The sequence below is a fragment of the Copadichromis virginalis genome, linkage group LG12 (assembly GCF_057382275.1).
Source record: "Copadichromis virginalis isolate Kocher_CV1m ecotype Utaka linkage group LG12, C_Virginalis_male_GT1.1, whole genome shotgun sequence".
Lineage (NCBI taxonomy): Eukaryota > Metazoa > Chordata > Actinopteri > Cichliformes > Cichlidae > Copadichromis > Copadichromis virginalis.
The window spans coordinates 3,948,842-3,972,662 of NC_140629.1; the positions used below are offsets into that span (position 1 = coordinate 3,948,842).

General features: G+C 41.5%; 1 protein-coding gene across 1 annotated transcript; it reads right to left on the reverse strand.

The window, feature by feature from the left end:
- Positions 1-3,045: 3,045 nt before the first annotated feature.
- Positions 3,046-15,616, reverse strand: LOC146696310 (glutathione hydrolase 5 proenzyme-like). Its single transcript, XM_085474399.1, has 12 exons — positions 15,315-15,616; positions 14,298-14,425; positions 14,116-14,223; positions 8,735-8,912; positions 8,188-8,348; positions 7,816-7,962; positions 7,572-7,702; positions 6,933-7,117; positions 6,735-6,826; positions 5,071-5,177; positions 4,786-4,896; positions 3,046-4,699 (listed from the first exon to the last, which is right to left on the reverse strand). The coding sequence occupies exons 1-12, from the start codon at positions 15,611-15,613 to the stop codon at positions 4,562-4,564; spliced, it is 1,785 nt and encodes a 594-aa protein (XP_085330525.1). The 5' UTR covers positions 15,614-15,616; the 3' UTR covers positions 3,046-4,561.
- Between the last annotated feature and the right edge of the window lie 8,205 nt (positions 15,617-23,821).

Consider the following 23,821-nt stretch of genomic DNA (forward strand, 5'->3'; position numbering starts at 1 on the left):
TGGGTCAAGTGATCAGTTTGATATCAATCTTTCGTGATTCACCGTCATATTTACATTATTTGTACCGAATGATTTGCTTTGGTACCTGGCAGGGGCGATTTTAGCCCATTTTGGGGGGTGCTTCAGCACTGTTTGCATTGACCACTGGTCAGTTCTGCATTTCGGGGCAATGAGTCTTTTGCTGCGTGTGCTCTGATGGTTCATCATGGAGGCGTGCATGTGGTGGGCGGGGTTGTCCATGATACAAAGAAGCTTTTTTAGCATTCTCCTCACAGACACCTCCTCTAGGTCCAGTCTGACACCCAGGACAGAACCAGCCTTTTTAATCGGTTTGTTCAGCCTGTTGGCATCGGCTGTCTTCACCCCACTGCCCCAGCACACAGCTGCAAAGAACACAACACTCTTTACCACAGAGTGATAAACATGGTCAGCATTTTCCTACAAACATTAAAGGACCTGAGCCGCCTCAGTAGGAAAAGCCGACTCTGCCCTTTTTTAAAGACAGCATTGGTGTTCTTGGTCCAGTCCAGTTTACAGTCCAAGTGTACCCCCAGGTACCAGTAGTCCTCCAGGATCTCTACATCAGCCCCTCTGATGGTGACAGGGGGAGGAGGAGGAGCCTGCTTCCTAAAGTCCATGATCAGTTCCTTTGTCTTTGTGATGTTAAGTTGTAGATGGTTTAGCTCACACCACTCAACAAAGCTGTCCACCACACTCCTGCACTCCTCCTCCTCCTGTCCGTCTGATACAGCCCACAATGGCAGAGTCATCAGAGAGTTTCTGCAGATGGCATGACTGAAACTTGGACCTGAAGTCAGACGTGTAGAGGGTGAAGAGGGAGGGTGATAGGACCGTCCCCTGTGGCGCCCCCGTGCTGCTCAGGATGTTGTCCGAGCAGCAGCCCTTCAGCCGAACATGCTGTGGTCAACTTGTTAAGTAGTCTGTGATGCAAGCTACCAGTGGGGCATCCACCTGCATTTCTGTGAGCTTATTCCCCAGCTGTGATGGTCTGATTGTGTTAAATGCACTAGAGAAGTCAAAGAACATGACCCTCACAGTGCTCCCAACAATGTCCAGGTGAGAATAAGCCTGGTCCAGCAGGTAGATGATGGGGTTGATAAGCAAACTGTAGGGGGTCCAGCCAAGGCTCCACCAGCAGACGCAGATGTCTCTCCAGCGTCTTCATGACATGTGAAGTCAGAGCCACTGGCCTGCAGTCACTGGGGGTCGACGGGTTAATCTTTTTAGGGACAGGAACCAGGCAGGATGTCTTCCAGAGTGATGGGACCCTCTGCAGTTTCAGACTCATGTTGAAGATCCGATGCAGAACTCCAGACAGCTGCGAAGCACAGCACCTGAGGGCCCTGGGACTGACACCGTCAGGGCCAGCAGCTTTACTGGAGTGGAGTCTGCCCAATTCTTGATGTCATCTTCTGAAAGGGACAGGGTGAGACAGGCTAAAAATGTTTCTCCAACTGAAAACGCTACGTCCAGATGAACAGAATCAACCTTTTGGGCTATGATTAGTGTAACTTTGCCAGTAACTCTTTAAAGTCAACAGTATACACTCTACTGTGGCTGTAGCTCAGGTGGCAGAGCAGGTCAGCCACTAATCAGAAGGTCGGTGGTTCGATCCCAGGCTGCCTCCTGACTGCATGCCAAATATCCTTGGGCAAGATACTAACCTTGTTTGCCTACTGGTGGTGGTCAGAGGGCCCGGTGGCGCCAGTGTCCGGCAGCCTCGCCTCTGTCAGTGCGCCCCAGCTGTGGCTACAATGTAGCTGCCATCACCAGTGTGTGAATGACTGAATGTAGTGTGAAGCACTTTGAGGTCCTTAGGGACTAGAAAAGTGCCATTTACACTCCAACACATAAGGATTATTATAGATAGATTCTATTATAATTTAATAGAATCCTTGCCATCCCTCACAAGTGAGCCCCAAATACATCTGTGGGTAACATTACTACATTTACTGTAAAAACCACACAGTTGGTTTTGAGCTTTATTTTTTGCTCAAAGCGCTCAAAATTTGGATGTTTTTTTACATTTTCTGGGAGTTCCTGTCATCAGGTTTGCTTTACTTACACAGTAGAACAAAGCTAGAAGCTGGAATAGAATTTGGTTTTATTTTTAGTCAATTTAACATTAAATGTGTTTTCCTTCTTTATAAAAAGTTGACATGTATTATATTTTGATGGACTAATTCTGATCAGTTGTAACAGTCCACTTCATGCATGCTGACTCGAATCATCCTCTGCTGAGCGACTTCTGAAACATGAAGAAACCTTTTTAAAATTTATACTGCTGTGAATGTTGTATATCTTGTAACAGTGACATGAGCTTTGGTTATAGTAAACCTGCCTTGTGTTGTTTATCAGATATTCACACCAGAAGCATCAGCAAGAATTTTCTTTAAAAGAAAAGAAAAAACGAATCTGTTATGAAAACTGTTACGAAATCGATCACCTGAAAATAATGGATGTGTTTTTCTAGCTTTTCTTATCTACAGTACAAATATAGTGTGTATATAGTGAGGATGACATTTTTTTATTGAGATATTTTTATGAGTTTGCAGCTTGGTGTGTCTCTCTCTCTGCTTATATGAGTGAATGGAGCTCACCCGGCAGTATCTTGCTTTCTCCAATCTGTAAGCCAGGATTATCAGAGTAGGATATTTATCTATATAATATTGATTTGATTACGCTTCAAATTCAGGTCAGAGAGAGGGTATTGTTTTCTTTTACACATGTGTGTTTAATAAATTAAAGCAGTAATGATTAAATTATTACAAATCACTCCAGTTGATAAAAATGTGAATTCTGGCGCCTGGCAGAACCTTGAAGCCGCAGGTGCGCCACCTGTTGGAACTGGGGTGAAGTGCACCAAAACTTCAGATTTTGTCAGAATTACGTGACCTGTGTGTTTTGAAAGCAATTGTTTTCTATAAGCTTCTGTCATCTCCGCAGAACATAAAGTTTCTGACTCGTGATTTCCAAAAGGCAGCCTGGATGAAATCCAATAATGAAAACTAGGCAGACATTAAACACTGAAGAAAGGAATTTATTGTACACAAAACTGTCAAAATAAAACATTTTCAGTTCAAGTCCGGGTTGTCTATTCCTGTCAATAAAACACATTAAACAACTATAAAAAGAAAACTGTTGCTTCACAAACTGTTTGTCTGATTAACTTTAACCCTGAGCACATCAGCAGAATTACCCACACTTTATAACAGCAAAACAATAACAGGATGAACTGAGCAAAGAATCTTAATATGCAAACTGAAGAAAAAAACCTAATATTGAAAAGCATTTAAATGTGGTGTATAATATTCAGATAAAAACCTGACCTTTCTGTTTGGCTCGAACAGTCTGTGAGATCTAGTTTTGTTAATGCTGACATGCCTGTAACAGTAACTGCACTGCTGTTGTAGGACTCCAAACTGTTTTTGGTTTTGTTTATTTGTTTAAGCTACAAATCAATTGATAGATAACTTAGGGCTGTCCTAAAGTGGACCTTACTTTCTCTCACTTCTGGACAATCCAGTGGGCTAAAATTTACAAAGTAAACATGAATTTGATGAGACTTGAAAATGTGAATTGTAGCTCTTTTTCCAACAATCTTTCATATAACCAAAGATTTCTGCGGTCAGTCTCTTCCTGCTGGCCTGATGCAGGTTGAAGAAACAGACACAGGCTTCACATTTCAACCTGAAAGCGGTGTCCTTGTTTTTATATATTCTATGATAAAAGAATATAATAGATCATATTGACTGTATAAAATCAAGGCCGATATATCAATTTCTCAAAAAAATTCTATCATGCTGTCTTTGCACTATTTTGCATTAAATTTGGGATTTAAATAATATTTTCAACACTCAGACAGTCGAAGCGGTCTCCAGGGTGAAACAATCGCACAAGTGCTGCTGATTTGCTGAGGAAAAATAGCCATGATAAACCAATCACATGACCAATTTAAGATGACATAGCAACAACCCAAGACAACCCTGAGTCTTCACTTTTGTGTTAAAACTGTATGTTGTGTTGATAGGCCACGTAAAACTAGAGTCATGATAAAAAAATATATGTAATGTTTTTTCCTGAATCGTTGTTTATGTTTACTGAGGGAAGAAACAGTAAAAACTGCATTTTCTAAGGCAAACACTCAAAAGCACAAAAATTATAAAAAACAAGAAACAAAACCATCCTTTCCTATTGGTGTTCTGTAAATAGTTTGAAATAGTTATCAGGTCTTTAAGTTTGACGTCATTAACCGTTTCTGGGTCCCACAGTCAAACGATCACTGTGGCATCACTGAGAGTTACAAACTGTCTAAATTCTTTCATCTTTAATAAGATGATCAGTGTTCTGCTCTACCAGGTGTAACAATTAAGTTTAACTTCCAGGCATCCATGAAAACAGAATTTATTAAATTCAACAGAGTTAGAAGTTAGCAGGAAGTTAGCTCGCTAGCTTCCACTTAAACATAATATGCCATGTCCAGCTCTGCTATCATAACCTTAAAGCCATGCTGTATAACTGACATCACAGAGTCTTGGTCTCAGTAACCAGCTGCTTCACCATTTTTCCTTTTATCAGACCACGCAGAGATACAGTTGCCCGCTTTTTCCACAGCGTTAACTGTGTTGTAGAATTTTGCTACTTTATGTCCCAGAGCTTCAAGACCATCAACTACATCCTGCAGAGCAAAGAGGAGAGAGACTCAGATGGAACAAAACCTGTAGAAATTATTAATTTATCATTTAAATACACTGAATAAATTACCTTTTCAAGCTTGGATTCAAGTGTTACTTCACTTTGAGAGTCTACAAGAACAACCAGAGTATCAATTGCCTCCTTAAGACTCTTTCCAAACCAAAGGTGGTTCATGAGCGCCTTGGAGAGAAAAAATAAATCTATGAGGTGAGAATGTGATGATTACAGGATAAATTAGGGTGAAGAGTCCTCTTACTGTGATGCAACCTTTAACAGCAAAGACGGGCATCGGTCCACATGAATTTATTTTATTTAATATGTAACGGCACCTTTGTGTGTACCATGCATACGTACCGAGGCCACAGCCGGTGGAATCATTTCAGAACCAGACCCTCCAATCACCAGCGTCTTCAACGGAGACTTCAGCACAGAAGGGGCCATATTGGAGGGAGGCCGCTCGCCTGAGAAATACAACAAAGACCTTGAACGGCGAAACTAGAAAGCAGAAACCAGTCTGTACACACATATTTGAGCATAAATCATTCATACAAATGTTTCATACATAAATCAGTGACTGTATTTTCTTGCAGTATTTTCATACCTGGATTGCGGGGGCAGTGGAGCCTATCCTAGCTATCATAGGGTGAGAGGCAGGTTAAACCCTGGTCAGGTCGCTAGCCTGATGCAGAGCTAACACAGAGAGACACTCAACCATTCACATTCACAACTATGGGCAATTTAGAATCACCAATTAGCCTAACCCTACTAACTGCATGTCTTTGGACTGTGGGAGGAAGCCAGAGTACTCAGAGAGAACTCACACAAACATGGGGAGAACATGCAAGCTCCCCACAGGAGGTGGGATCGAACTCAGGGCCTTCTTGCTATAAGGCAACATCGCGCCACCGTGCTGCCCTATCTATATACAGTATAAATGAATATAAATATCCATATACTGTTAAATCACAACAGCACATTTATATTATAAGGTTAACCCACTTCAGTAGAGACAAAACTGAACAATAAGACGAGCCCCTTGTGAGCAGGTACTTAATGACAGTGTGAAGGAAAAACTCACTTTTAACAGCAAGAAACCTCCAACAGCACCAGGCTCACAGAGGGGCAGTCATCTGCTGTGACCAGCTGAAGAGTGAGGTGAGGAAGACAGGACAGATTTAGAGAGCTCGTGTAATTTGTGTTTATAGAAGTTCACTCAGAGCTCAACTGTGCCTGTTTTTGAACATTCAAAACATTTCAGTAGGCTATGGCATTAAATGGAAAATGGCATTTTAATCCAAATTTACATGATGTGCTTCAGTTTGGCAGTTTTGTTGATTGTTTTCATCAATTGTCAGATGACAAGGTGTCACAATGAATTATGAAATGCAATTTTCTGCGCTCATTTCCTCAATGGTGCTTTTGTTTGGTACTCTTAGATTAATAATTCATGGTGTGCAGTTTCCTGAGGTGTTGTTGTTTTTCTTTCAAATTTCTTATATTTGCCCCCCAACATGCTAACATGTACAAACATGCATATTTATAAAGTATATGTTATATTAACCAGCGGTGCCCAACCCCCGGGCCTTGGACCGGTCCGTGAGTCGTTTGGTACCGGGCCGCGAGAGTTGAGGCTCAGGTGTGAAATGTATAGTTTTCAGGGTTTTTATCGGTCGTCAGCGTTATTTTGTTATTGTTTTTACCGTTAACTCGGTTTTCCTGGGTCTTTTCACGTGTGTTATGAATAAATCTTCTTTTTTTCGGTACCGGTACTAGTTTCATTTTGTTGTATTTATCCGCGACACCTTAAAGGCCGGTCCGTGAAAATATTGTCGGGCATAAACCGGTCCGTGGCGCAAAAAAGGTTGGGGACCGCTGATATTAACCATGCTAAACACGTTAGTTGAAGTAAAGATGAAGATGAAGTACAACTGCGAATTAGCACTATACAAATCAGAACTGAGGTCCAGAATATTTGTTAATAAATATTAAATTCAGAAGGAATCCTGCTGATCCCTTACCATGAAAGATGTTATGAGCTCGACCACAGAAGTCATTTAGATGGTTGTTGAGGATGATTCCAGTGCTTGAAGAGAGGACATTGGACCCAAATCTGTAAAGAGTAAACATTAAATGAACTAGGTCTAAACCCTGTGACACTGTGTTGTGGAAAAGTCAGCTGGTTTCTAACAGTGAAACAGAATGATGCAGGTACTGACTCATCGTTGATGCTGCTGGTGACAGACACAGCAGATCCATCTTCAGCCAGCACAGATACATGTGTGGTGCCGATGCTGTCCAGATATGAGTTTTTGCCGTAATACTGGGGATCGTGAGTCTTGTCGCTGCTGATCAAGCTCCGTATGTGGTTGGCAAAGCTATCCTCTGTCAAATTCTTTGCCATCTGTGTGAAATACAGAGAATTAAGACCCATAATTAAATAAGCACATTACAGAAAATACATTGATATCAAGAAAATTAACAATTTACAGCCAAATATTAACAGAATTTTGATCATTGATGCATCACTGACGCTGCTGGTGACAGACACAGCAGAAGCATCTTCAACCAGCGACTTGCAAAGTCGCAAGCTCACCCCAGCAAATTAACCCAAAGTCCAACTGTGCAATGCTCAGAGATATTACAAAAAACTTCAGACCTCAACTCATTATCAATGTGCATAAACCGACTGTGGTGGGATGTGGTTTGTGGATGAGCTGCAGGCGGGGTGGAGCACAGGGTTCAGGCAGAGCAGAGGCTGATGTGGTGTTGCTACATTTACTCGTTTAGTCACTTAAATATAATCATACTATATGCAACAAAGCAGGTGCAAATCTGTAGGATTTTCAGATACTTACTTTATCCGAGCTGAAGTTTGGATCTCTGATATGTTTCTTTAATCCATTGGCAAATTTTAAAGCTTCAATATAACGGTGATAAAACAAAATCTTTTCATCAGTCGTGTTAGGTTCTGATTCCATTTTGTATCCTGAAAATATAAATAATTGTTTGTTTTTTATTTAAAACATCCATTTCTAGTGTATCACATTTGTAAAGATTGATAAGGATCATCTCCACATGCTAGAAGCAACAATCAGGAACCTTTCATGGTGTTGAGGATGAAGCTGAGGATGGCTCCTCCTGAAGGAGGCGGAGGGAAGTACATCCGGTAATCTCCCAGAGAAATATTCCACGCATCAGTCACATTAGCTTGATACGATGCCAAGTCCTCCAGTGTGAGTGTTCCTCCTGAGCAAAAACATTAAAACAAATGATTTTGTTGAGCAAAAATGAACACAACGCATTTCATAATCAAGACTTTGAATGGATCCAGACAGATCAGAGTGTAGCACACAGTGATCATGGTAGATTTTTACAGAACGAATCGATTTGTTAATTTGTAATTAGATCATTGTGCCTGGCAAACAGAAAATGTTCAGAAAAGAGAGCAGGATGAATCCCGTCTGATAATACCTGCTTTCTGTATGTCACTGATTAAATTCTTTGCTATTGTTCCGTTGTAAAACACATCTGGTCCCTCGTTTGCAATCGTCTCCAAAGTGTCAGCCAGTTTCTCAAATTTCACAGTATCACCGGTCTTAAGCAGGTTCCCATTTTTATCTAAATATAACTCCCTAAAACACAAAGACAGTGAAATAATAATAATAATGATTGCATTTATATAGCGCTTTTCGGGGCCCTCAAAGCGCTTTACAACACCACTATTCATTCACTCTCACATTCACACACTGGTGGAGGCAGCTACATTGTAGCCACAGCCGCCCTGGGGCAGACTGACAGAGGCGAGGCTGCCGGACACTGGCGCCATCGGCCCCTCTGGCCAACACCAGTAGGCGACGGGTGAAGTGTCTTACCCAAGGACACAACGACCGAGACTGTCCGAGCTGGGGCTCGAACCGGCAACCTTCCGGTTACAAGACGAACTGCCAACTCTTTGAGCCACGATCGCCTAAAACATTCATTTGTATTTTTGAAATCACATTGTTGGTGTATTTCATACCGTAGTGACGTGTTGCCAATGCGTGGGATGTGTTGACCTTGGTAGTGAGGAATAGGGAATCCTCCTCTGGCTAATTTGATGGTCGGCTGAAAGAGGTCGGCCCACGGCAACTTCCCATAAAGCCGGTGTGCCGCTTCATAACCTCGAATTTCCCCAGGAACCCCAATCCATCTGCTATCTGGTTAGACAGATAATGGGTAGTCAGGGCTGGAAAGTCACACATACATTTACTCGTGTTTTGAGTAAACTGTAAGGTCCTGACCTTTAATGGTCTGAGATGACATTTGTTATAATTTGGTGCTTTGTAAATAATCTATTCTATTCTGCTCCATTTCAGAGGGAAACACTGTAATTTTTAAATGTGTGTCTGTTTGTAACTGATTGTGTTAGAGATAACATTTTGCATCCTACACTTACTTTTAGTTTATTTCACTACATTTACATATTTACACTATTTCTGGCCTAAAGAAGCATTTAGCATCTTATACTTACTTTTCTTACTGTTTATGCAGCCTGTGTGCAGGAGTGTAGCACAGAACTCTGGACCCTTTAAATAAATGGTGTCTGGAGCCCCCTTTCTTTTCTTGATCCATTTACCTCACACATATTTTAATTTCTATTTTCTTTATTTATTTATTTTATGTCCGCCACAAGTGAACTGCTATAATAAATACTCCTCGTATTGCTGTCCATCCCATAGGTCAAAGTCAACACACTATAGACAATCAGGAAGTAATGCAGGAAGGTCTTTTGTACTCTGCTGACAGCAACATAAGGGACAGGGACATGTGCATCCACAGCAGCCTGTGTCTCTGGCCTCACAAGATCTCACAAGATTTCCAGCTTAACCTCCATAGACAGATAATCTGCCACAGAACGAGTGAAGATTAGCCAAATTAGAAACAATGACTGATAAAGATGGACTTGTGAGGAAAGTTAAGATTTGTCCTGGGGACCAGAAAATGGGAAAGATGGACAGCATCCTGGCAAGCTGTCTACACAAATCAGAAAGTTCCCCAACCAGAAGTCCTGGATCAACGGTCAGGTACGACACATGCTGCGTACTCGCTCTCTTGCATTCAGATCAGGCAATGAGATGGAGTACAAAGCTGTGAAGTACACACTGAGGAAAGCCATTACAGCAGCTAAGAGGCAGTACTTCTATTCTTCTGCTGACCCCAGGCGGATGTGGCAAGGCACATCACAGAATATAGGGCCACCACCAACACCATCAGCTCCACAGGTGGTCTGCTGGAGGATCTCAACCCGCTTTACACCTGCTTTGAGACCCCCCAGACCTCCCAGATCCTCCACACCTCCCATATTTCCCAGAACCTCTAGACCTCCAAGACCTTCCAGAACCCCCAGATTACCCGACCCTCTCCCCCGCCAGCGGTCTCAACAGACCAAGTGCACAAGGTCCTGAGGAAGATCAACCACCGCAAGGCAGCAGGACCAGACAACATCCCTGGACGGGCCCTTAGAGCATGTGCTAACGAGCTGGCTGATGTTCTCACCTCCATCTTTAACCTTTCCCTCAGTCGGAGCATAGTTCCCACATGCTTCAAGACCACAACTATCATCCATCTCCCCAAGAAAAGCCCAGCCACCTGCCTAAATGACTACAGACCAGTTGCACTCACTCCAATCATTGCAAAGTGTTTTGAGAGAGTGGTGCTGGCCTACATTAAATGGTAAATGGCCTGTATTTGTATAGCGCTTTTCTAGTCCCTAAGGACCCCAAAGCGCTTTACATATCCAGTCATCCACACATTCACACACTGGTGATGGCAGCTACATTGTAGCCACAGCCACCCTGGGGCGCACTGACAGAGGCGAGGCTGCCGGACACTGGCGCCACCGGGCCCTCTGACCACCACCAGTAGGGTGAAGTGTCTTGCCCAAGGACACATTAAGAGCAATATTCCAGACACTCTGGACCCCCTGCAGTATGCCTACCGGCCAACAGGTCCACGTCAGACGCCATCGCTGCTGCCCTTCACTATTCATTCTCCCACCTGGAAAATAATGACTCCTACATCAGGGTACTCTTTGCTGACTGTAGCTCCGCCTTCAACACAGTCATCCCTCACAAACTCATCCACAAACTGTCTACACTCGGCCTGCACCCCACCCTATGTGACTGGCTACAGGACTTTTTCACTGGCAGGCCTCTGTCAGGATCGGCAACAGGACTTCAGTCAGCATTACCACAAACACTGGCGTCCCACAAGTTTGCGTCCTCAGCCCCACCCTCTACACCCTGTACACCCACGACTGTGTCGCCTCCAACAAAGACAACATCATTTTGAAGTTCACAGATGACACTGCAGTGATCGGTCGCATCACTGGAGGGGACGAAGCGGCTTATAGAAGAGAGGTGGCCGGTCTGGTGTCATGGTGTGAGGACAATAACCTCACCCTCAACACTGATAAAACAAAGCAGATGAGCAGCTTTAGGTACCTGGGCATTCACATCAGTGAAGACCTCACCTGGACACTGAACACCACACAGCTGGTCAAGAAGCCTCCTGAGGAGGCTGAGGAAATTTGGGATGTTAGCCAAGATCCTCAGCAGCTTCTATAGCTGCACCGTGGAGAGCACACTGACCAGCTGCATCACTGCATGGTACGGCAGCACTACTGCTATGGACCACAAGCGCCTGCAGAGAGTGATAACAACTGCGGAGAAGATCACCAGGACCCCGCTGCCCTCTCTGCAGAGCATCTACCATCGCAGAGTCCAGAGGAGAGCTGCCTCCATCCTTAGAGACCCCACACACCCTCAACATGGACTGTTCACACTTCTGCCCTCGAGACGAAGGTTTAGGAGTGTGAAATCCAGAACATCTCGACTCACTAACTCCTTCTTCCACTGCTGTCGGACACCTGAACAGCTGACCTACCTCAACTGCAATTTGCATATAAGGACAATTTGCACACTAAGTTCATTTTGCACATAGAAATGCTATTCCTTCTGTACACATGAAAATAAACACTTTCTTGAATCTTTGAATCCAAAAATTTGTAGTATTGCACAGACTAAATTCTAAAGTATGTAAAGAGCTGTGTGGTTACGGGTTATTTTGAGTTTAGAAATCATTAATTTTATATTTCTCTTTGTTGTTAAAACACACACACATAATTTGGTGGAAATGTAAAATAATAGGACACTTGAGGACACTATTGAGGCCGTGCCACAGTCAACTTTCATTGTGCTCTGGGCTGCAATTGCTTATTAACCCTTTTTTTGTAAAATGTATTTAATACTGGAACCAATTTGCCTCAGCAATGTCTCTTCAAGCCTATGTAATTCTTTTGTTTAGTCTGAAAACACACTCTCTTTATATTTCCTAGGGTTGAAATTCCCCTAGGTGGCGCTGTTGCATTTTAATCATAACACCCCCTGACCACCTCGCCACAACAGTAAGCATGTACTTAGTTTTTCATGGTTCAGTGTGCCATCCACAAATTTAAATTCTCTATCATGCAAAAAAGAAAGTCATACATGAACATGATCCAGAAATGCAGCTGTCTTCTCTGGGCTAAAGCTCACTTAAAAAGGACTGAGGCAAAGTGGAGAACTGTTCTAATGTCTGACAAATTTGTTTGTTTGTTTGTTTGTTTGTTTGTTTGTTAGAAAATGTGGATCCTGCATCCTCTGGGCTAAACAGTAAAGGGCTTTAACAAGTGCTGCTGTTTTTGCAGCTTGTTATCACCACTCAATTCAAAACATTTGAAGGTGATTACATTACTGCCTATGGAATTGGCTGCTTGCACATCTGGCAATGCACCATCAGTGCTGAAAGGTGTACACAGGTCTTAGAACAACTTACGCTCCCATCGAGTTGACATCAGCAAGACCGTGCATACTGTATCTATTACAATAGCATGGTTTCACAGTAGAAGTACCTGGGTGTTAAAATGACCTGCCTGCAGTTCAAACCTTTGACCAAGAAAAAAAAAACACATCGGATGCACCATGAAATGAAAGATATGACAAAAAGGACCCAGGACTTTCTTTGTGTCCAGTCCGTCTCTGTCTCATCTGAGGGTCCTGTCTTTAGTGTTTTGTTCTTTTGTCCAACTGTTTTGTCCCAGTTTGTCCCACTTTCATAAACAGGAAACTCAAGCCTGCTTTAATGTTAGCTTATAACCAGCTGTTGTTGTTTAGCTGGTTTTTCGTTGACTGCCTGGAGTTGGAAGCGCTCCATGTCTAATCTGCTTACAGTAATTAAATAATAATGGTTATGCATTCCTTAGTGTGTTAGAGCCCTGACTTTATTTCAGGAGATGAGGTTAGAGGTGAGGAGGAGGATACCTGTCATGCTGTCTCTTTCCTTCGCTTCTTTGGTGACAAGAGCCCTATCCCAGATGATAAAAAGTAGGTATGATCCTTCACATCTTGAGTTTGTCTTACAGACTAAGGTGCAGAATGTAAAAAATACCTCTGCAAATAACTGGCTACACCTTTAGAACTTTTGTGTTACATCTTGTGCATAATTTGGAGAAAGACTTGTTAAGACCAGTCTGGAAAAAGACCTGTTAAGACCTGTTTGGAGAAAGAAACTACTTCAATCTCTCTGGTTGCTTCTGAAACTAAGGAGCATGTGTTTCATGGTTTTAATTTATGCTAGATTATTCTGATAGTGTCATATACGACACCGACTCATTGTCTTGAATAACTGCCGACAGCCAAACTGTCACGGTCCGGGGCAGCGGCCGTGTGAAGACTGGAAAGGAGGACTCAGATGCAGCACTTACTCAGATGTGAAGGTGATTTATTGACAATACTGAACATAAAGTGGAGATGGCAAAACAGAACTAAGGACGAACTAAACTGGGAGAAACTACACGAAGGGAGTGGCAAACCTGAACATGAAGGGAGAACAGCAGGGAAAGCACGCAGGGGATTACACCAGGTATGAACACAGACGACGCGACGAGGAGCAGAGGAAAACACACACTATAAGTACACAAAGAGACACTGGGAAATCACACACAGGTGGGGGAAACAGCTGGACCTGATTAACCTGACGAGACAGGGGAACACTAACACCAGGGACCAATAGAGGGAGCACAAACCCAAAACCCAGTATCTAAAATCCCAAAACACAAACCATCCCAAAACAGCCCAAGAATAATAAAGAGAATAATAACAATAAAGAACATAAACACAAAGTCACTGAGTCATGGCCGCAGGACCATGACACAAACCCTCTGTAGTGGTTTGCTTTATCTCTTTTTTTCTTTTCTTTTTTATTATCCCAGTTTCTCTTTCTTGAGGAATGAGGAATGAGGCTGTGTCATAAAGGTGAGTCCAAGAGCAGATTAGACTAAACCATTATAAATATTAGCATTATGGCAGAAAAACAACCCACCTTCCAGCCACTCCATGGTCCACTCTGTGGTTTTACGACACAACTTAAGCAGGTCAGAGTTCACATTTCTGGGGACAGTCTCTCTGGAGTTGATGATTTTCACTTTACCTTTGAAAAGATGACATATTATTATGTTAAACCCCAGCGGGGTTGAGCTAAGAGGAGCAAGGGTGTCTTGCTACCAGAGCTGTCCATCACAGTGAATATGACACCGCCTCCGATGCCCGCGCACTGTGGGTTGATGATGGAGGTGCACAACAGCGCAGCAATGGCAGCATCTACTGCAGAGCCGCCTTTCTGAAGAATGTTCCTGAAACAGTTCAGAGAAATAGATCAGGCTGAAGTTCATGTCCCGCTCCCGGCTATTCGCGGGGATAAACCATTATTGCAGTCACTTTTAAAACAAAGTATCCAACTGCATAAAAGTACCACTGAGCATCTGGTTCCAGGAACTTAGAAAGAAAATGTTTGAAAGTGATGCAAGAATACTACGCTTGCGAGCATATGACACAGAAATCAGCCCTGTTAAAACTGATAGTAGGTTTAAATATTGGTGCAACTTTGGCATTTCCGCATATTGGAAAGCATCATCTGAAAAAGGCCTGGTTACCTTTCAACAAATGTCAGACAGTTAAAACCTGGAGAGGGGTTACTTCTTTAAATGTCTCCAATTAAGACCTCACTGTAATACAGATATTGTGTCCAAGAAGAGAGAATAAATCTATCTGAAGAAGATTGGTTGGTTGGTCTGTCTGTCTATCTCATATATATATATATATATATATATATATATATATATATATCAAACCAAAAACCTTCCAGTTAGTAGTTGACCAGCTCTACTACCTGAGCTACAGCCACCCCCATCTCTTTAAATACCGTACTTTCTGTTGACAATACACACCACATCTGTAAGAATCATAGTTTCTACGTAATACGGCTTTTTCTCCGTTTTGACCAATAAATCATTTAGTAGGGAAATGGCATGAAGATTTTATACAGATCACACCGAATTTTGACTTTTATTTAAAAAAAAAAAGGGGGGGGGGGGGGTGACATAACCGCACACTTCCATGATGAGACGCTGTCATGCAGTTTTCAAAGACGTTTTAGCGCTAAAGTTTGCATTTGGAACAGTGCATAATATTATATGTAATGCGAAAAACGAAAATGTGTCCGAAGTTTAAAATGTTACTCACCGTCCAATCTCTGAACAATTCCAGGAGTCTGCGGCCACAGCAGCTTTTGAGAAAGGGCAATTAGCACTGGTGTCCTTACACTCACTTCTACCCTTCCGATACCAATTATAACCAGCTAGTGGACCAGCTACTAGAGCACCTGCTACAAAGCCAACTGCTACTAATCCGAGAACTTTGGCCAGGCGTTTTCGTTTTGCTCTGGTTTTTGCGCTCTTAACGTCCTTTCCCTGAATGTCCTCGTTGGGGGGGCACATAGGAGACGTATTTGCCTCTTCCACGTGCTCGGTTGACTCAGGCATCGCTGCTTTCTTCTCTGCGTAACCGTCGGTAATTCACTTCCTCCGAAAGTTAACCGCTTGTTGATTTCCCAGACAGCACAGCGATGTATTGCGCACATATATCCGCTGTGTGGGTACTGATAGGCACAACGCAACGGAGACGTGTGTTTGTGGTAAGCAGAGGTAGCTGCTCCCGGTGTGTAGGACGTTTTGTCAGAACACCGGTAGCCCTGATGTTTTTTGCTCATCTCTGCAAGACACTGGGTGGACTTTTCTTACCTCAGCCTTTTCCTCCATGTGCTTGATCCCACCAGGGATAGTGTGCACGTCGTTGTCCCACTGCAAAAGGATCGAATAACATCGACGGCTCTTATCGCTGCTTTATCGACCTCCTACTGTTCGCTGTTCATGAGCCACGCACTGGTCTTCCTCACCCAAACCATAAATACTTTGCATCAAGATTGTGACTTTTAGTCTCTGGTCAGTGATGTTGGTTCACTGACCAGAGTGGGTGGTGAAGTGGTAAATTATGATCTTCAGTTGGACTAATATTAAGTGCAGCTGAATGTTCGGGTATCTGTCAGCACTGCTCAAATATGAAGAAATATATTTGGTCTAAAACTGAAATAAAAATTCAAGTGCGAAAATGCAGTTAACTGCAATTTAAAACTAAACTTGAGGTTAAATAAAAACTGAAACAATATTTTGTATTTAAATTGAAACCTATGTGAACTGTATTTAGCTTAAATGTACTTTGTTAGCTTCAGATTTGGACAAATTTGTCAACACAACCATCATCAGTAGCGGTTTTTGATACGGGCGGTTGCCCGGGGCGGCATCGTGGTGGGGAGCGGCATCACGGGCATCGGCAAAAAAAAAAAAAAATGCTCGTACTCATGCTGCCCCGGCGTCATGCCAGCGCATATGGGGAATGGTACAGGCACCGATCGGTTTTCTATCACCCATTTGCTGGGAGTAAGGGCGCCCTCCGTTTGCGAGGTGCGCCTGCTGCTTGCGGCACAGGGAGGAGAGGGCGGGGCGGCGGGGGATTCTCTGGCTGGCTGGAGCAGCATCTAATAACCAACTCGCAAAATAAAACAAAATAAAAACAAACCAAAAAACACGAAAACACCAGACATCATGATACAGACTTGTAATTTGAACCGACGTTTTTCGAAATTCTATACGCGAAAAGTGAGCGCGAGAGCCCTCGCTACTGAAGTGAAAGTAAACTTTATTGTCATCTCCGCTACATACAGTCCAATAGAGAGACGAGACGAGGCTCCAGTTACAGCAGTGCAAGTAAACAAACAATAAAAATAAGAAGAGTAAGAAAATAAATATACACTTTAGGACCAGGAGTAAAGGGATCAATAACAATTTAAAATTTATAATTTACAGTTTGATGATTTAAAATCTCACACACAACCTGTCGAAAGGGGACCGGCTGCTTCCAAATAGAGCACATTTCATTCATAATGTTGTAAATCCAAGCCCATTATCTACTCATGATTTGAATCCTGGGTTGTGCGAAATCCCAGAAATAAACCCTAGACAAAGTGAATCTGTGAACTAAGGTGCAGGTCTGTTAGGTTATGTTGTGGTGATCCTCGGGTTGGGGGATGGGTGTTCATACTGGAGTGCAACATTAAAACCAATGGAAGATGGACAGGAAAAGTTCAAAGTCATGGGGTGCAAAAGATACAAGTAAGCAGATGTGTGATTGGACCATGGCAGGTCATCCTGAAACAATCAGAATCATAATCAGAATACTTTATTAATCCCTAAGGAAATTATGTAGGTTACAGTTGCTCCAAGAAGAAATTGTGAAAATAGCAACAGTAACAGACTAAACTCCAAACAATACATTATGTTACAGATTTTACACATGTAAGAAATAGCACTATTATATACAGACCACTCAATTATAAATATCAAGAATTAACAGAGGTGATTTTAAATAAATATCAAGAACATTGGCAAGAATATGCCATGAAAGAGCACGTGTAAAAAGGGGTGTGACTGTTGCAGTGTTTACAGTGTATTAGATGGAGGAGTTGTACAGGGAGCCACAGGCAGGAATGATTTCCTGTGTCGGTCAGTGGTGCTTTTTGGTAATCTCAGTCTCTCACTGAACGTGCTCATGTGACTAGCCAGCAGGTCATGGAGTGGGTGGGAGTTATTATCCATGATTGTCCTTATCTTGGACAACATCTGCCTCTCAGACACCACCCTAACGGAGTCTAGCTCCACCCCCACAACATGTGGATCAGTTTATTTAGTCTGTTGGCATCTGTGACCCTCAACCTGCTGCCCCCGAATGCAACAGCATAGAGGATGGCACTGACTACGACACAAATACAACAAGATAACATTAATTAGTAGGCATAGTGAAAACTTGCCTACTAATTGTAGATTCAGTGTCTACTGTTTACTATCATAAACAGTAGACACTGAATCTTTTGGACTGTGTTCAGCACAATATTAATTAGTCATTGTGAATTGTTGATTTGTCCGATTCTCATTGTATGACGAATTGTGTTGGCTGTTTGTTAGTCATTTACAAACTATGCATACTGTCACTCTGGGGAGTGTTCGCCCAGGGCGCCAAACAGGCTAGGACCGTCACTGGGGCTAAATAACTATTTATCTGCATCACATTTTAAGAGATCTGGAATAAGCAGGACTTTATCATTGACAAGTGATATTTACAACGATACAAGTAATCTTTTTTTTTCCACTGTCGGTCGCCCTGTGTCTTTTATCCTAAAAGCCCAGGTCCTGTACCAGAGACCTGGTTCAGTGTCCGCATATCGTCACTGTTTGTAGGACTGGAGTCTTCTCTACAGAGATCTCAGATGTCATTTCTGGGATCACACAGCCTGCACCTGGGGGTCTTGCCTGCAGTGGTAGACCCCAGCCGCTACTGATCTTGTGCTTAGGCGTGTTCCCGCGCTCCATGATGCATGTCTATACAGGCTAAGCCTAAGCTGGAAGCCACTGAGGTGTTCGTTAACGGGGGTGACGCGATATCACTGGTATGCATGCATTCATTAAACAGCCCAATAACTCCAGTTCAGTTTCAGTTTTATTTGTCATATGCAAGTTAGCACAGGGTCAACATTGCAATGAAATGTATTTGAGGAGCAGCAGACAGTCACTCGGCAGTACGTAAAAAACTGTAAGAGCAAAATGTTTAGAAATACAGTAGTACTTATCTTGTTCATGTTTATCTATTTTAACATAACAGCGCAGCGGTCACAAACTGTTTGTCTTCTTCCGACTAACAACACACCTGACGCCCATTGAGTGCGTCCACCTTAAATACCTTTACATAAACCTACCATACAGAAAACAGAAACAGGGGACCTCTAGCGGCAACATAGGGTATTAACCCAAAAAACTTTCATACATGGTAAAGAAACTTGTCTAGATGTCAGTGGCTTCTATCACCTGCTTTGGCCAGCTTATTCTCTCAGAAGGGACAAAAGCCTGTCAGCAACATCCCTTAGATCCCCGAGACACACAAACCCTCCTGCCACGGTAAGGTAGCTATTCATCGATTATTTTTCTAATAATGAGAAAACTAATAATAATAAATAATAATACATAGAAAACAAATAATAATAAAACAGTAAAACACAGACAATATATCAAATGTTTAAAATGTGACATTTTACTATTTTATCAAAAATATCAATTCATTTTGACTTTGATGGCAGGAGCAAACATGCTAGGTCGGGGCAACAAAAGGTTTAAATAATAAGTGGAACTAAAAACAAACAGCTGGAGGAACATTTAAAAGTTAAGATAATTTGCAACAAGTCAGTAACATGATTGCACATAAAAAGAGCAACTTAGAGAGGCAGAGTTTCTCAGAAGTAATGCCGGACAGAGGGTCACCAATCTGCAAAAACATATTATGGATCAATTTCAAAATAATGTTTATTAGTTTAAAACTGTGAAAACTTTGTGTATATCTCATCATGTACAGCACATCACCAAAAGACTCACAGAATATGTGTGCAAAGGACAACACTAAAAGTCAATATTGGATGCCTCACAGAATATTTCAATTAACAAACTAGAAATCTAAAAAAACAAAATAAAATAACTGGGAAAACAGACCCAGGATAATAAATGTGCCATCCGAAAATGCAGATTACAGCGCTGCCATGCAAAGAACAAGCCATATGTAAACATGATCCAGAAATACTTGCATCTTCTCTGTGCCACAGATCATTTAAAATGGACTGAGGCAAAATGGAAAACTGTTCTGTGGTCAAGCTAGTTAAAATTTGGAATTTCAACATGCTTCTTTAGTTAAAATTGTAAGTACTGCCAGTTACTGTAGACAACTGGCATCATTGATTGATTGATGATACTTTATTTCTCCCGAGGGAAATTGTTTTAAAGGCTGCCAGACAACCGGCATGTGCTCATGATAGTGCCGGATAAGTGCCAACATAACAGTGGGAAGACAGAGAGGTACGAAAAAAACCTGTAAATACACAAAACATGAGGAAAGAGAAGGAGAAAAAAAGAGCCCCTCCCAGGCTGAGCTCCTAGTTTGAGAACAGAGAAGAAGAAAAAAACACCACAGCACAGAAAGCACAAAATCTTTCACATCTTACAACATAAAATCGAATGATTTCATGTTTATATCTCAGATACTAAAAGTTATGTCATAAAAAAATATTATTTCAACCATAATTAAGCCAGATTAGGTTATTAGACACACAACCACAACAAATCAGATATTAAAACTGAAAAGTTTTGTTCTCTAAAAACAATATAAGGTCACTGAATCTTAAGGTTGATGTCTCACAGATGATGTCACACATCCTTGTGGTATCACCATTTAAGATAATGTTATGAATAAATCTCTACAGTGTGTAAGCTTTGCTGTAGTGACATGGCTGTAACAGCGACATCAGCCCTGGTGTTTTGGATTCATCCTAATTAACTGTGATTGTGTGTTTCACATATACTACATGTGTTAACCTGAGCATTGTGACTGTGGCCATCTTGTTATGTGTTTTAAAACTGTTTTTGTTTTCTTTCTTTTGAAACCAGAAGTCCAGATATAGACAGGCCACCCTAAGCGTACTCTACTTTATGATCCTTTTGGACTATTGTGGGGTTAAAATGACCAAAATAAACATGCATTTAGTAAGAGTTAAAATTATGAACTGGAACTATAAACTTATTAGGACAGTGTTTACTGTGAGAATAATCAGCATCTTGTTTAATGATCTTTAAGTACTATGCACACTATTGGCTACAATTTTGTGATTTTGTGGCTGCGGGAGTATCTATAACCTTAAAGCCAGGCTATTAAACTAACACCCCTGGCTTTTGGCCTCAGTAACCAGCTGCTTTGCCTTTTTTCCTTTCATCAGACCATGCAGAGATACAGCTCTCCTCCTTTTCCACAGCGTTAACTACGTTGTAGAATCTTGTTGCTGGTTGATGATTGTGTCCCTTTTTCTTAAGAGCCTCAATTACATCCCGAAGTACAAAGAGGAGAAGAGATTCAGATGGAACAAAAGCAGAATTTCTTATTGTGGCATCATTTAAATACACTGAATATTTACACGTACTTTTTCAAAGTTGGGTTCAAACTTTACTGCATTTTCAGAGTCGACATAAACAACTGGAGCATTAATTGCGTCCTTAAGGCTCTTTCCAAACCAAAGGTGGTTCATGAGCGCCTTGAAGAGAAATATTAGAATACATTGCAGTCTTTCAGATGGGAAAGTGATGATTAGAGGATGGATTAGGGTGAAAACTTCTGTGACTACAGTGTTTACTCTTACACTAAAGAGGATCTGTATTATTTTCTCTCCTTAGCAATTTGTGTGATTGCCATGGACACGTACCAAAGCCATTCCAGTACTGGTCATACTCCCACCAGTCGATCCAACCACCAGTGTCTTCAACTGAGACTTCAGCAGAACTGGAGCGATAGAGGAGGGAGGCTGCTCTCCTGAGAAATACAACAAAAGCCTTGAGTGACAGCACAAAACTACAATCCACACTCATCACTGTTAAGAGAAAAATGATCACATATAAATTGCTTCTGAATGATGTGAATCAGATGATGATGCATTTATTCAACCCGGACACGTGCCATTTACTTTTGTTCAGCATCATCAGACACTGATGAATGCTGAAGGAAATGTTGTTTGTTTTTTGTTTTACTTTTTTCCTCTGAGAAATGTGTGTTGGAATGTAACAAAAACCTTGCTTATGAGTTAATTCTAAATAGACTTTATTCATTCCCTAAGAAAATAACTGCAGGAAATAAAATAAACTCTGTGTCATTAGTTTTGGAACAATCCTCACTGTGCATCCTGATCTCCACAATGCTCTTCCCTGTGCTTGTATTTCATTAATAATGAGTGTAAAATGTATCCAGCTGATCCCTTACCAAAATTAGATATTGTGCAGAAGTCAAACAGCACATCATTAAGGATGATTCCAGTGCTTGGAGGCAGGAATTTGGAGGCAAATCTGCAAGTAGAAAACGGTAAATGAATGACAACACGTACGAGTACAGAAATTTTGCAAAGCAGCTTCTAAATATAATCTCTTAAACCTTTTCAATCTTTCAGTTTCAGAGGAAGACACATTTTTGATAGCTGCTTCCTAACAGTGAAACAGTTTCATCCAGACACTGACATGTGGTTGATGCTGCTGGTGACAGACACAGCGGATCCATCTTCGGTCAGCACAGACACATGCGTGGTACCCATGCTCTCCAGATTCGAGGTGATGCCGTAATACTGGAGATCGTGAGTCTTGTCGCTGCTGATCAAACAAAAGCTTTAGAGAGAATACAGGAATATCAAGAGAAAAAACAAATTAAAGCTGAATCTTAAAGAGATTTGAGTTCAAAAACCTCTGATACATATTTGTTTCAAATATTATGCCTTTTTCCATTGCAGTTTGACATCAATTTAGTAAAAATAATAACAATAATAATAATAATTTTTTTTTTTTTTTTAAACCAGGAGCTTCACTTAAATATTTTATCTATATTTAGTATTTTGTGCTGAAATGTTGCCATTTTTACTCCAGTCAGATCTAAATACTTCTTCCACCACTGTTCACTGTTCAAGTTAAACAGCTCAGCTCAACACATTAAGATTTCTAGAAAATGTCAATTTGTGATTTTGTGATTTCAAAGTGTAGAAGATCAGCATCTCTGCAGTCGGTGTCTTTTTGTTCCCTTTTGTCCTTTTCCTCTAAAGAAATCACCAGGCTCAGTGGTTGAGATGGGGGAGCAAAACAACAACATGTTAACAGAAACTGCTGAGGTTCTTGGATGAACTGGAATATTTGAAACGTCAAAGCCTTGATCTGAGCGGGCTGCAGTCATCCATGTGTCCTGTTCTAATAAACTTAAATGTCAGGAACCCTTCTTTAGATCTGTTCAGTTTTATTCATATAGCACCACTTAACAATCAACAATTCTTGTCTCAAAGCACGTTATATTGTAAGGTTGTAGGTGTACAGTGTTAATCTAGGACAAATGTTCACTCAGATTCATTCATGAAGTGAATGCAAGTCGATAACCAAAGGTGGGTTTTTGCCATAACTGACTGTATCATGAGTGGACAGACATGGATGTAAACCACAACTGAACTGTTTAGCTGAGTCAAAACAACCATAGCAGTGATTCTAGCTTAAAGATACTCTGGATATTGTTAAATGTGCAAATACAGTCCATAAATATTTAGACAGAGACAACTTTTCACTGATTTTGGTTCGGTAAATTTCCACAATGAATTTAAAATAAACAACTAAGGTGGAGTTTAGTGCAGATTTTTAGCTTTAATTCAGTGGGTTGAACAAAAAGATTGCATAAAAATGTGAGCAACTAAAGCATTTTTAAAACAAGCCTTCATTTCAGGTAGCCAGAAAGTAATTGGACAAATTAAATAAGTGAAAATAAAATCTTAATTTCTAATACTTGGTTGAAAACCCTTCGCTGCAACGACAGGCTGAAGTCTTGAACTCATGGACATCACCAGATGCTGGTTTCCTCCTTTACTGCAGCGACTTTTAGTTGCTGTTTGTTTGTGGACCTATAGTCTTCAACATATGAAATTCACACTCAGTTGGGTTAAGATCAGGTTGACCATTCAATAATAACAGAATGAAGGAATTACCCAAATTTCCCCCTGGAATAGCCTTTGAGCCAACTGTCCAATTACCTTTGGT